The sequence below is a fragment of the Eschscholzia californica genome, unplaced genomic scaffold (assembly GCF_041429995.1).
Source record: "Eschscholzia californica isolate CP2 unplaced genomic scaffold, dmEscCali1.0.p SCAF_6, whole genome shotgun sequence".
NCBI lineage: Eukaryota > Viridiplantae > Streptophyta > Magnoliopsida > Ranunculales > Papaveraceae > Eschscholzia > Eschscholzia californica.
In genome coordinates this window covers 32,100,583-32,114,322 of record NW_028238483.1, presented here as the reverse complement: position 1 = coordinate 32,114,322, position 13,740 = coordinate 32,100,583, and the positions used below count along the sequence as shown (strand labels likewise).

Genomic DNA, 13,740 nt, shown 5'->3' with positions numbered 1-13,740 from the left:
GTACCTTAGTCAAAACTATTTTTAATCCATGTGGCCCGAAAGAAACATACTTTGCCAAAAGATAAGTGTCGGTACGAAAAGATTGAACGAGCTTTTGGTGTACTGCAAGTTCGATGGAGAATTATTCGGAGACCGTCACGTTGGTGGGAAGTAAAGACAATGAGTGATATCATGAAGGCGTGTATCGTAATGCATAACATGATTATTGAGACGAAGAACCAAATGCTACAACCAATGTCGAGGGATATGAAATGGGTCTGCTACATCACAGAGAATCTTTACCAGATGAATTGCTTGAACGTATGGGTCGAGTAAGAAGCCAGGAAATCCATACCTGGTTGAAGACAGATCTTTTTGAACACTTGTGGAATACGAGATCTAACGATGACAACGAATAGATTTTGGTCGTTGAATTATTAAAAATGTATTTTGATCGTTGGATTATTAATGTAAATGTTGGACTATTAATGCATTTTAAGTTTTTAACTATTTATTATCAATGAGTCATAAGCATCGTAAAAAAAATTATTTTTTAATAATATTTTGTCTAAAAAAATAAGAAAAATTGGATCGTCCAACAACCAAATCTAGTCGTTGGGTCACATCCAACGACTGGATGTAAAACCTCAACATGGTCGTTGGGGCGTTCAACCCCAACCTACTGAAGTTGGACCTGGGGGCTGGAAATTCCCCATGCCGCCTAGGTTGGTGATGCTGTAATAAATTATCCTTTTCCATAATTTTTTTTAGCATACACTCTACATCTTAAGTGACACTAGTTTTTCAATGGTGACCAATACGTAGACAATCGCTTTTTTATATGGACAACTATTTTATGTGAACAACTAGAAAAATTAAATTTTTTATATGGATAACAATTTTTAAGAGACAATTCTCTATTATTTTCTCTCAACTCCTCTTATAATGAGAAGTTTTATTTTAACTCACCTTCTTTTGTCCATAAACCCTAAGTTTGGTCTTCCTCTTCTTCTTCTACTACTACTTCATCACCAATATCCAAATTTCTAGTGAGAGAAATTTTTTGGAGAGACACACTTCTTCTACTACTACTAATTATCATCTTTTAAGTTCATCATATTCATTAACAATACTATAAGAACACAGAAAAAGTGGAAATAAAAAGCAGAACTTCATCTTCTTCTTCTACTGTTTACCCCCCCCCCCCCCCCCCCCTTCCCCCCCCCTTCCCCCCCCCTTCAAGGCAAATATCACGAGTGAATCAACCTGATTAAGCCCTTTCTCCCCTAATCCACCTGGCCAGTTGAATGGGCATTTTAGTAACACGCTTAGCATGGATGGCACCCAAACAATCTAAACTAGATACACTTGTTCTTCTAGAACACAATTAAATTTTCTGTTTTTACCTATTATTTTTTTTAATGGTCCACAACTTAGTAACTGTTAATATTTAAGACTTTATGAAGTTGTCCCCTTATTAAATTAAAGTCAACTAAGTCAAACATAGTTGACTCGCACCGGAATAAAAAATAGTTGTCCATATACTGTAAAAAAATTGTTGTCCACATATTGATCACCTTTTTAATTTGGGTGTCCCATGTGATTGGAGATGGTCTGAGCGTCCCATCGGAGGTGCCCTTATTTTGTGTAAGTTAATCAAAAGAGGACATGTCGCACGAGCGTTTTATAGAGAGAAAGGATCTAAACGGTAGCTCCATTTGGAGATTCTTTCATTTGAGAAAATCATTCTCTATTGTCCTAAAATTAAATCAGAAATCCTCCCTAGCTTCTTCAAGGTAAGCCCTAATTCCCCTCCTTCCCCCTCTTTATCTCTGGTATCTTCCACTTTTTGCTAGAAATGTAATGATGTTACTGTTAATTTGGACTTGGGTAGTCATTTAATCTCTCTTAGAAACAAAAACAACAAGGAGGAAAACAGATGATCGATTCACCCTCTCATGGACATCAAACACGCTTTTGGTCATAAAGTTTCCATCTTTTCCCTTAATTTGATGAATTTCTAGGGTTTAGATATCATCTACATGGAAATCACAACCCAATTTGATTCATTAGACACTGATAGTGAGATATTTGCTGCTGTGGCCGCAGCTGACTGTGGAAATGATAAAGTGGTAACTCCTCCTCCTCCTCCTCCTCCTACTGATGTTCATATTGATATTGATATTGATACTGATAGTTCTCATCATCATCATACCCATGATGAAGCTAGTACATCTACCTGTACAAAACCCTTTGTCGGGATGGAGTTCGAAACTCTTCACAAAGCATTCCTTTTCTATAATGAATATGCTGCTTTTGTGGGTTTTAGTGTTCGAAAAGATAAAACTCGTAAATCGAATATTGATGGGTCATGTCTGTTTCGTCGATTTTGTTGTTCCAAGGAAGGCTATCCTAGGAAAAGTCTTGAAAATGGTAATGGTAGTAAGTCTATACAAGTAAAAGATGGTCTGCTAGTGAAAATGGAGACACGAATTCAGCCAGTTATGAGGATGGGTCGTCGGGCGAAATTAGATATAAAGAGAAGGGCAGAGATGCAACAGAGAATGAGAGTAGGTTGTAATGCCAGATTAGATGTGAAAAGGACGACTGATGGAAGATGGATTGTACAGAAATTCGTCGAAGAACATAACCATGAGTGTGTTAGTCTAGATGAAACTCATTTGTTGAGGTCTCATAGGAGTAGACGAGTTGCTCGGGGACTTACTGACAGCAACGGAGTCGACGAACTTCCTTCTCCGGAAGAACGTGTTCTTAATGAAGTTCTAAAACCATCTGTAGGAATGGAGTTTGAGTCTCCTCATAAAGCATATCTCTTCTATAATGCATATGCCCGAATTTTGGGTTTTATCGTACGTAAAGATAAAACCCGTAGATCAAATATTGATGGCTCACTTCTTTTTCGTAGATTTTGTTGTTCAAAAGAAGGGTATCGTAGGAAAAATTGTGAAAATGATAATAATGACCGGAAACAAGTTATAGGTGGTGGTGTTGTGAAAATGAGGGCTCGGATTTTACCAGTTACAAGAGTAGGTTGTAATGCAAAGTTAGAAGTGAAAAAAGGCGCTGATGGTAAATGGATAGTTCAAAAATTTATCGAGGAACATAACCATGAATTTGATCGTTTAGGAGAATCAAATATGTCGGGGACCCAAAAGGTCTTAGAATCAACTTTGGAGCAACTAGCAGACTCGGTGACAGATGGTAGTGCAAGACCTAAGAAAGCAATGTCATACATGATGACAGAAAGTGGTGGGACTGAGAAGATTGGCTTTGTTGAAGCCCGTTTAAGAAATCGAATAAACAAGAAAAGGAGGAAGAAACTAGATAAAGGAGACACACAAATCATGCTCAATTATTTTAGACAAATGCAGACTGAAAATCCTTCGTTCTTTTATGCCATACAAGTTGATGACGAAGATCAAATGTTAAACTGCTTCTGGGCTGATGCGAAGTCTCAGTTGGACTTAGGTTATTTTGGGGATGTGGTCTCTTTCGAGACAAGTTATGGGGCAAACATGTACGGTCGACCATTTTCTCCACTTTTTGGTGTAAATAATCACTTACAAACAGCCCTGTTTGGTTGCGCAATCGTACTGAATGAATCTGAGGAGTCCTTCGTTTGGTTGTTAGAGACACTATTGAAGGCAACTAATGGGCATCATCCTGTTACAGTAATTACCAATCAAGATACAGAGATGGAAAAGGCAATTAAACAAGTTTTACCTGGGACTCACCACCATTTAAGTATATGGCACATCTTGCAGAGCACACCTAAACATTTGAGTCATTTGTACAGTAAAGAAGACAGCAGCTTCGATACTGATTTTAAGAAATGCATCTATGAGCCTCAGTTGTTCGATGAGTTTGAATCAAGGTGGGCATTATTGCTAGATAAGTATGAACTTCGTGATAATGAATGGCTCGACTGTATATACATAAGACGACATAAATGGGTTCCACTTTACTCAAGACACATCTTCCATGCCGATACATTGACACCCCAACGAAGTGAAAGTATACATTCCTTTTTTGATGGATATTTGAGCAAGTCACTGCCTCTTGCTGAGTTTATTAACCAATATGAAAAGGCTATCCTTGATAATCGTGAAAAGGAAAGTTATGAAGACTCCATCTCCCGGCAGACAAGGCCCACTTTGAAAACAGACCTTCCATTAGAGAAACAAGTAGCAGAAAGTTACACAAGATCAGTATTTCAAGAATTTCAGAAGGAGTTTTCTGATAGTTTTAATTATGTTTCTGTAGAAACAGAAACATTAGAGTCAACTCGAACATTTGTAGTGTCAAGGTGGGGGCAGAGCTGTAATTGCCTTGTTAACTTTGGTTCTTGTGATAATGACATTAAAGTAACTTGTAGTTGTCAAAAGTTTGAATCAACAGGTATTCTCTGCGGGCATATATTGAAGGTCTTCGCAGCTACTAATATTATGTTGGTTCCAGACATCTACATTAAAAAAAGGTGGACGAAAAGAGCCAAGTGTGGGATTCTTCTAGACAAAAGTAACGGGGACATGAAAGATGATTGTGAGAAATCATTAGATTTTCGTTACAAAGATCTCTGTCGGTTGGCGTTTAACCTTTCCGCTAAAGGTGCTTTGTCCATGAAGGCTTATCAACTAGCAAGGTGTGGTATCCTAATGAAACTCCGCGAACTAGAAAAGGTTTCTGAGGAAGACATAGTTATCTCTCAATATGATTTTCAGGGTGTTAGAAGCTCGCATTCTCCTGTGGATGCTGTTAAGAGTACTGAGATTTCAAAATGTCTTGCGGGTGAAAACAACCAGAATATATCTGCAGCTAGTCCAGTAGCTTCATGTGAACCAGCACGTATTAGAGCAAGAGGACGTCCACCCAAAAGATCTGCCCCTTTGTTGGGGGAGAATCAAAGGAAAAAGAAAACTAGGACAGACCTTGAATCTGGCGAACATAATGAGTTACCTTCACATTCTGGGAGAGAGGCACTTGGTATGTCTGAAACTTTGAACTCTATGTTATTGCTATATTTAAAACCATAAGAAATGTGCATTGAAGTGAAAGGGTGAGCAAATATCATATATAACGAGCTCCTGTAAACTATGACGTATACTGGTTCTGTTAACTATTTTATTTCCTGTCATTTGTCTTATAACCTGGTTCATCTAAGCTTGTCAGATACTAATCAGTTCTCCGCTCTATTTGGCCTCAGAAACTAATGACCCTTCTCGGTTTGGAGGAAAAGATGGACAAGAAACTCAGAACGACAATCGATTATCGTGAGTAAATGTTAATATTCTGATCTAATACAGAAATTCAAGTTATATGTTGACAACAACTGACCAAAAAACTCATGGCAGTAATCTGTGCACAAATATCTGTGCATATGCATGTGGCCCTTCTGGCCCCTTGAGTGATCTCAACGACCAATATCACTCTGCGGAGACTTCCAGTTTCGGGGTAACATATTCTCCAACTTACCACTTTATTATTTACTTAGCTCTTAATAACAGAATACGTACAGCAACTGACCAAATATCATTGTGTAGGAACCTTTCGCTGGACTTTCATGCATCCAAACCTCCGAAAATAATATTTTTGATCTTAATCAGGTGGGTTTGTGGTAAGAGCCATTTATTTCCATTTTACGTAAGACGCAAAAAGAAGTTGTATTCTGAACCTTGCATTGTCTTTGGAACTTTCAGGAGTTAACTGTTGCTCCTAGCATTCAAAATGTTCATACGAGCCATTTTGACCTTAATCAGGTGAGAGTCTGGCAGAGTCAGGTATTACCCTGTAAGCTTATTATCTTCCACAAAATATTGGTACTTCATTAGTTAAATTGGTAATCTATATCAACTTGATCTTGATTACACTTTCTGCCTTTTGTGATATGGGTAGCTCACTTGGTTTGAGTAGTAAGTAACATGTGTGTCTCTCCACTACAGAAACCAGAGTCCGAATCTTACCATTTCCAGGAAAAAATAGTTTTTTCAAGTTCTTATGTTTGACTCGTGTGCGCTTTTCATTCTAATATGTTACTTTCTGCTAGTTAACCATAAAATCCGAACAGCTTGATCACAAATATATATGGATCAAGACTTTAAAAAAAGTGGTCATATTTGGTGCTAGGCATGGCCTTGTCTCTTCTTGTTCATCCTTGCTCAATTCGCGTGAACTTTAAAGTGACAAATCCTTTCTTCATTTGCTCTGGTGAAATTTAAGAGTATTTAAAATGCTTCTGGATTGACGATTCAAGACAAAATATGGGTATTGCATTATACCCTCATGGTTTTATCTATTTTGACCATTATCTTTTCTCCGTTCATCAGGTTAATCATGTAACAAGGCCACCGACAGATTCGTGGTATCTACCGTCCTCAGGATGGATCAAGCTCAATTTCAGTGGATGTAGTAAAGAGATTTGTATAAGAAACGAAAGAAGAAGAACAGGGGGCTATGGTGGTATCATTTCAATGCCTGATGGATCTATCGTTAAGGCATTTGCTGGATCAGCCGAAGAAGTTGAAACAGTTGAAGCAGAAATATTGGGTCTTTGGAATGGATTGAAATTACTCTCTGCTCTTCAATCAAGTCCAGTATGGATTGAAGGAGATTCTCAACACGTGATCAAATGGTTAAGGAGGGAAACTGAAATTCCTTGGAGATTTACCCCAATGTTTTTCGACATCGAAGCGGTTATTTCTAGGTTAGTGTTGGGTAAAGTCACTCACATTCATAGGGAAGCAAATTCCATGGCTGATAAGCTTGCTAATGAAGGGTTAACTAAGAATTCTCTGGTTCTTTGGGATCAAATGCCCACTTTGTAGTTTCCATTCTTAGGTAATTTATGATGGTTTCATCATTTGTAATACTTATTTTTGTTATTTTCAAACTGTCTCCAGAAATGACAACAAGGAAGATGTTTTTCAGTTCTTCGGTTTTTCTTTCTGTTCTGGCAATCTAGCTTTTGCAATTAATACAAAATATAGAAGAATACTCAAAAAAAATTATGCATTCCGATATATTTACTTGTTGATTTGGGTGATACTTATAATGACAAATGATCGAACAGTAATGTAATGTGCCTCCTTAAAAAATGTCATGTGCCACATCTATCTCACTTTGTATGTCAGATGCAACGGAAGCTTTTGCAGTCCACCACCTCTTGGTGTAGTGCTTGGACACCTATTCTGCAACCTTGAGGTCTCATATTCGATTTCATGGAAGTACAACTCTAGGACTTATTGAATTTAGGTATAGATTAGATGGGCTTTAGACCGCTTAGGGCTCTCCTTTAAGAGGAGATGTATGTGGCCTTCTGGGCTCAACTCGGACAATTATAGTGCTTATTGAATTCATGAATCTTGATCTATCTTTGAATCATCTCTTCATGAGTATTAATGTCTTGTAATGATGATTCTTGTAGTCCATCGCTAAAACGGAAAAGAAAAAGCAGAAGCTTTTGCATATATTATTGATTTAGATAATCAGTTAACGTAAAACTACGACTAAATACATGACTTCCTCACTTCCCAGTTGGGCAAAAAAGTTATAAATACACTAATAATATTTTGTAGGTAAAACATGGGAGAGTATTCTAAGATGCCTTCGTAGTTCTTACTGTAAAACAAAAAACTTAACGGTTCTCTCTCATTCTAAATTAGGTTTGAAATTTGAGACTCGAAGTCTTTATTAACTTGAATCAGATTTTAGAATATATTTTTTGTCTGACTGAGTGATACCTGACTATTCTAAATAACTGACTTTTGTATCCATTAGATTATAACGTCTGAAGTTTTTAATGAAACAGGCAAGGCAGATTAGACAATGACAAAAAACACCTAATGAGATATTCTAAATCAAAATCCTAATCCCCAAGAAGATATTAAGAGTCAGCAGAGAGGCTCTACAATAACAAAAATTTTAAAGACAAGTAATGAAGGATTTCTATTCACTGTTAAGTAAAGGGAGGAGAAGAAGAGAAAAAAGTAAAGGGAGGAGAAGAGAAAAAAGTAAAGGGAGGAGAAGAAAAAAAAAAAGGAAAACAAGTAAAGCCAAAAACTGGCATAACATGACCAAATGGAAGATATAAATTACTTGCAGTGATTCTAATTGCAAGATCTTTATGTTCTTCCAGTAATTTCTCTATCTACTTTCATTCTTTTCGCACTCTGTGTTTCGGGAAGACTACCCGTCCTCTGCTGAGGGGACGAGTCATGCTGGTATACACAATGAGCTCCACGATGGCATCCTCTCGAACTATTAAAATACATGCAAGGCTTCATGATCTTCATTTTTTGATCCCTCTGGTTAGAGCTATATAATGTTTCTTCGTTTGCTCCAAACTGTGGCTGCAGCTGGTTGCGATATTGATCCTCTGCTTCTGCTCTTTCTCCTCCATGTTGTTGAATTAAGCTCTTATAGTAGTTCATATCCTTCACTGGAGGTGGAGCTGTAGAGATCTGACCCCTTCCAGGCGGAGGTGGTGGTGGTGGAGGCACCGGCGGTGGTGGATGCATCCCTGTACTTTTCACTGGATAAAAGTGTCCAGTTGGAGGAAGTGTTGAAACTGAAGTGTTCATTTGTATAGGAAGTGAACCAGACTGGGAGTGCGAGAAGTTCCTCGGAGGTGACCTGGGTTTGGGTGTCATTGCTTGTGGGTTAGCATTGGAAGCTATGATTCCGCAACCTGTTACCAACTCCTCAACCAGTTTAGGGTCGTTCAGAATTTTGATCAGCAACTCATGGTCGATCAAGCTTCCTTGCTCCTGGCTTTTCATGATTGCAGTAAAGGCAGCAGCAGCAGCAGCTGCTGCATCAGGCTCAACACCAGAGATAGGCTTGATAACAGAATTTTCATGGTTGGGTTTGTTTGGAGGTATCACCATGTTGTACTGGGATATCTGTTGAACTCCAGGACCCAAACCATTTTGCGACACTAACGGTGCCTTTGACATAGAAGGATTTTGTGGTGATGCTAATACTGAATTGAACGATGGATCAGGTGAATCTTCATCTTCAATGGGAGTGACGGGAATCAAGGGAGTTTGCCGATCATCACAAGGAATATTTTCTGACTCCAATGGAACCGAGGGACTGGGGGGAAGATTATATGATGCAATCAGTAAGGAAAAGAGAACGGAAAATCTATATCTATATATATATATATAAAGAGAGAGAGAGAGAGAGAGAGAGAGAGAGAGAGACGGGGGCACACACACCTTGGGGGTATGGCAGATGGCCGAGGATAAACTGCTTCCAGCACTCTCATCTCCCGCTGATTCTGAATCTCTATCTCTTTGCTTTCTTGCCCAGCAACTACTTGCCAATGTGGATTTACTGAAAACTGTCATAATAGAAACACATGGAATGCTTGTAAGCCTATAATTCAATGTTCAATTGGTACAATGTGGATTTACTGAAAACTGTCATAATAGAAACACATGGAATGCTTGTAAGCCTATAATTCAATGTTCAATTGGTATATAAGTGGAGATCATTAATGGTCGAACAGAAAATCTCAAGACAAACAATAGAACTATCTTACACGTCGAGGGCATTGCCATTTGACCAAAGGTATTTGAGATACTTCTTGCTTCGGCTGACTCGCAGAATGAGCTCCCCCTTCAAACCCAGGCGGCAGATGGTCATCTGATCCTGCCCCAGTTGAATGCAATAGAAATGAAGTCTTTGCTTGGAAGAGATCTTGACCTCCCAGTCCCACTTGTGAAGGAGAATCCTCTGACAGGAACAACTTGACCTGTTTAACATAGAAGGCATCAAAAGTATGAGAACTAATATGTCCATAGTACACCATGTAGATGTCATGTTAGCGACAACTAAGTGTGAGAAAAGACTTGACCAATTCAAGCTATCAATGTCAATTGATTTTGCTACTTGGTCTGCAAAATCCTGACAAAATACAACAAAAACAGCATATATATAGATCATCATGCTTAACAATAATCTCATCTGCACTTAAGGTCTTATATCATCATCAAATTTGAATCATTAGGAGTTCAATATTATCCTCCTCACAGAGCCTGTTTGAAACTCTACCACAGCTTTGTTTCAACAGCAAACTTTCACTACGTAGTAGTACGAAAGCACCGTTACTATATGACTATAAATGATCTTCTAGAAACAAAATAAAGAATGATCATAGATGAGCTATTGGTTCCAGGATTAACCGAGACAAGCAGTTAGCAAGGGTATTGAACTGCCTACAGATGAAAGTACATAAAACTGCATCAAAATGAACAGAAGACTTCTAGCTACTATAATTGCAGCGGGTCACTGTTCAATGATTAGAATATCTAGAATCGCTAAGAGCTGGCTTAGCTAACTTCAAATCATAATATCACAAAAAGGTCATTGGTTAGTTTGAATAATAACATTAATTAAACGTCAAGGTTAATTCGTTATTTGTTTGGGCACATTTACGAAAAAAATTTCCAAGCTATTTTACGCATTACTTCCTTATAATATTCAAAGTAACGTACATTCTGAGATACAACACTTGTATCTCGGATAGAAGAAATTATGCCAATTAGGTAATCGTTCAGATTGAATCTTTTATAATAGTCAATCAGCATTTATATATCTTCTTTCTTTTCCGTTTTGTTTTGATAATGTTGGTTCCTTTTTTGGTGGATTCATTTGAAACTTATACAGCATTACATTATGACAACGAGCATCATTCCTCATGGTGAAAGACGACTATAGCAGGTCCATTGACTCCCAGAGCAGACACAACCAGAAACGAAAAGACAATAGGGAAACTTCATGGTGGTCATAACATCTTGATAAGTCGTATTTTAGCCTTTTAGGAACTCCACCGACATGCTGTTCTTGGGAAAGAGAGAAAAATGTCCATAGCGATATCTTAATTTTGACCAAAAAATGAATCATTTGCCCTTTCTTCTTTCCCTTCACAAGTTTACTGCGCCAACTAGAGATACCCTACTGGTTCGTCAAGAGATCAAAGATACGTCTCAACATGCATTCTAGATATGGCTTTGAGGCCATAGCTTGAAAATTAGCCTTAACATATACGACATCGTTAAAAGCTTCATTTTTTAAAATTTTATCCTTTTTCAAATTTGTCAGAGTTAATGCACCAATAAAGAATTACTTTTTCTGCTAAGAGGTAAATGGACACAATCGATTTCAAATTGGGAGTTTACTTGGAAACAAGATGCTAATTTTGCAACATTATAATCTTTACTTGTTCATGCGCTTATCGTATCAGTTACAGATCTCTTTCTCTTGTAAATTATCGTTAGTTACTATACATATTACGTTCATCTAGGCTCGTGTATCGATGTAATTCCCATATTCGGGAAACCAAAATGAGTAAAACATATTTTTATATGTCAAACCATCACCTATATTTCCTGTATCTTTTTAAGTGATTAACACCCATTTCGGTTTCTAATTAATCTGTCGCCGTCTAACTATCCATTTCCAAATGGTCGTTAAGTGTTTAAACAATAGAAGTCAACTTCTAATCAGTATTAAGCTTATCATTCCAAGTAAAGCCTTATAACTATAAACTCGACTCACATTTCATCACTCTGATTCTTTCTTATTATCTTATTGGTATAGATTAAAAACCTTCACCATACATCATAAAATACCATCTCAAGTTTATTTCTTCGAACAATTTTAATTTTTATCGAATGCGCATCATCTTTTTTACAAATCCTTCATGTTCTTTAATAATATAACCTTCAATGTCATTGCTGATTGTCAAATGGATATGAAGACGAAATAATAGCTGCTATGAACTAAGAAAGATTTGTAATTGGATCGATCATTTAAAGACGAAATAATAGCTGAAAAGGAGATCAATCGATTTAGGCATTGAAGTTGAGAAAAAATGAATTCATATACAAACATCAATTAAATAACGAAAAACATGTAAGATTTAAAAGAAAAAGAAAGGGGGGGTTTCAATTGAAGATATTGTGGTATACCTGACAAAGTTTTGCATCTGATGCCCAAGAAACCCTTTTTGATTTCTGCGATCCCATCATATTAGCAGAAGAAAATCTCGGGTACCCCTTGTTTGAATATGTTACAGAATCTATGAAACGGTTTACGATTAATCGATCAAGATATCTATTAGTTTAATTGTAAACCCTAATCTACTAAAAAAATGGAGTATTTTTTTCTTTTCCCCAATTTTAGTTACGACGGACTTAACCCTAGAACACGTTAGAACTATTAGGTTTTTAGGGAATCGTAAAATCCGTTAGACAAAGAGGAGTTCAATCATATTAATGGAGGAACAATGAAAACCATGGTAGACGCCTCTGGTTTTCTAGACCATTGTTTTCTTCAATCTCTCAGGTGAAAAAAGATAATAACCCTCTCTCTCTCTCTCTCTCTCTCTAAACTCTCTAGTCCTCTCGCGCGCTCTCGTCTAAAGTTTTGGACTTGTTGTGTATCCTCGACCTCGTCAATAAATATGTACAAGAAATAAAAGAGGACTCGTCCTTTGGTATCTTGACTCATATGGGCTCGTATAGAGCGTGGAGAGGTCATAGGTTCGAGTCTTGAATTCAGAGTCCACCAGATGATAGTTAGTTTATATAACTTTTAAGTTTTGTACATATGGCTTTAAAATCGATATGGGCATGCCCCATACTAATTGAGTTTATCTCACTCGAAACGAATTCATTAAAAAAGGAAGAAGATATTTCCGCCATAATTGGTTATCCATGCTAGTTACATTATCTTTTTATGGATGTAAATGAATCGAAGTTTAGTCGAACAAAAAATTGGTATTACTTTCGTAATATATAGAGTTGCACGACATTAGTTGTATACTTTCCAAATTAACAAGATAGCTTGATTGTGTTTTAATGACATTTATAATGTTCGTTTTGTTTTGGCTGCAGTATATTTCATCCTCTTAAGCTATGTGTTGGTTACGTGAATGAAACATACGATTACTAAGAATTACATTCTATAATTGCAAGTGTTGCACGTAAATGAATGAAGAGTAACATCCCGAGAGAAATGATATTGATTGTAGGAGGGAACAGGAGATGATGGGTATGAGAATCTTCTCTCTTAGAATCGTCAATTGAATATTCTACGAACACGAGTTACCCATTAAGACACTATCCCAGACAGTTTTACACGTGTTGAAATTTGTGTATCTTGAAACAGTAACTTATATTTTCGACATTCATTTAACTTTTTTCACAAATATTGACTAAATTTTTCGTTGTGTTCTAATTATATTTTCTTACTGTATTAACCCAAAATGTGAACAACTCAAATAATAAAATTAATTCTTAATGCCAGTGTTTACCTAGTGTGCTAGCCCCAAATTTGAAACCCTAGTTCCGCTTTTGTGAGCGGACAAAATTAATCTCCACCACTTCTATTCAATCCAATAGATAAAAAGTAGTTGAAAAGTAACACTTAGAGAATCTCAAGTAGACACTCTCATTTTAGAATTTCTCTCTCTAAACACTCTATAAAAAATGTGTCCACCTCATATTAGAGTGTCTAACAAAGTGCTCCATTGAGATGGTTTTTTAACAAAAACTCCGAAAAAACACATGTGGCACTCGAAGTGTTAGAGATTGAGTGTACCGTTGGAGATGCTCTAATTGGACTAATTCAATTTTGACCTTAGGCAAAAATCATGGAATTATTTCATTAACTTTAACAAAAAAAAGTGCCTCATACATAAAAATTCTAGCCGTGGCACTAGTGACACACTCACTT

At 37.0% G+C, this 13,740-nt stretch overlaps 2 protein-coding genes across 5 annotated transcripts; one reads left to right on the top strand and one right to left on the bottom strand.

Annotated features, from left to right (window-relative positions):
• The first annotated feature begins 1,469 nt into the window (after positions 1-1,469).
• On the top strand, positions 1,470-6,923 carry LOC147533623 (protein FAR1-RELATED SEQUENCE 5-like). Of its 4 annotated transcripts, none has more exons than XM_086645586.1 (6): positions 1,470-4,983; positions 5,204-5,270; positions 5,352-5,451; positions 5,541-5,603; positions 5,697-5,756; positions 6,324-6,923. In XM_086645586.1, exons 1-6 carry the CDS (start codon positions 2,022-2,024, stop codon positions 6,819-6,821), a joined length of 3,750 nt encoding a protein of 1,249 aa, XP_086501712.1. In that variant the 5' UTR covers positions 1,470-2,021; the 3' UTR covers positions 6,822-6,923. The 4 variants fall into 4 exon arrangements, with proteins under 4 accessions (XP_086501712.1, XP_086501710.1, XP_086501713.1 ...); XM_086645584.1 differs by having other exon boundaries at positions 5,697-5,777; XM_086645587.1 differs by having other exon boundaries at positions 5,697-5,787.
• Positions 6,924-7,915: 992 nt separating this feature from the next.
• On the bottom strand, positions 7,916-12,472 carry LOC147533622 (Zinc finger C-x8-C-x5-C-x3-H type family protein). The gene is made up of 4 exons (XM_086645588.1): positions 11,973-12,472; positions 9,542-9,754; positions 9,216-9,340; positions 7,916-9,090 (listed from the first exon to the last, which is right to left on the bottom strand). The coding sequence occupies exons 1-4, from the start codon at positions 12,030-12,032 to the stop codon at positions 8,118-8,120; spliced, it is 1,371 nt and encodes a 456-aa protein (XP_086501714.1). The 5' UTR covers positions 12,033-12,472; the 3' UTR covers positions 7,916-8,117.
• Between the last annotated feature and the right edge of the window lie 1,268 nt (positions 12,473-13,740).

Bases quoted from the DNA above. Each gene is read 5' to 3' on its own strand.
- LOC147533623 (XM_086645584.1), top strand. From the start codon at position 2,022: ATGGAAATCACAACCCAATTTGATTCATTAGACACTGATAGTGAGATA. The intron at 4,984-5,203 runs GTATGTCTGAAA...ATTTGGCCTCAG, and splicing joins TTCTGGGAGAGAGGCACTTG to AAACTAATGACCCTTCTCGG. The intron at 5,778-6,323 runs GTATTACCCTGT...TCCGTTCATCAG, and splicing joins TGAGAGTCTGGCAGAGTCAG to GTTAATCATGTAACAAGGCC.
- LOC147533622 (XM_086645588.1), bottom strand. From the start codon at position 12,032: ATGATGGGATCGCAGAAATCAAAAAGGGTTTCTTGGGCATCAGATGCA. The intron at 9,755-11,972 runs GTATACCACAAT...TATGTTAAACAG, and splicing joins CAGATGCAAAACTTTGTCAG to GTCAAGTTGTTCCTGTCAGA. The intron at 9,091-9,215 runs GTGTGTGTGCCC...TCTTCCCCCCAG, and splicing joins CCATCTGCCATACCCCCAAG to TCCCTCGGTTCCATTGGAGT.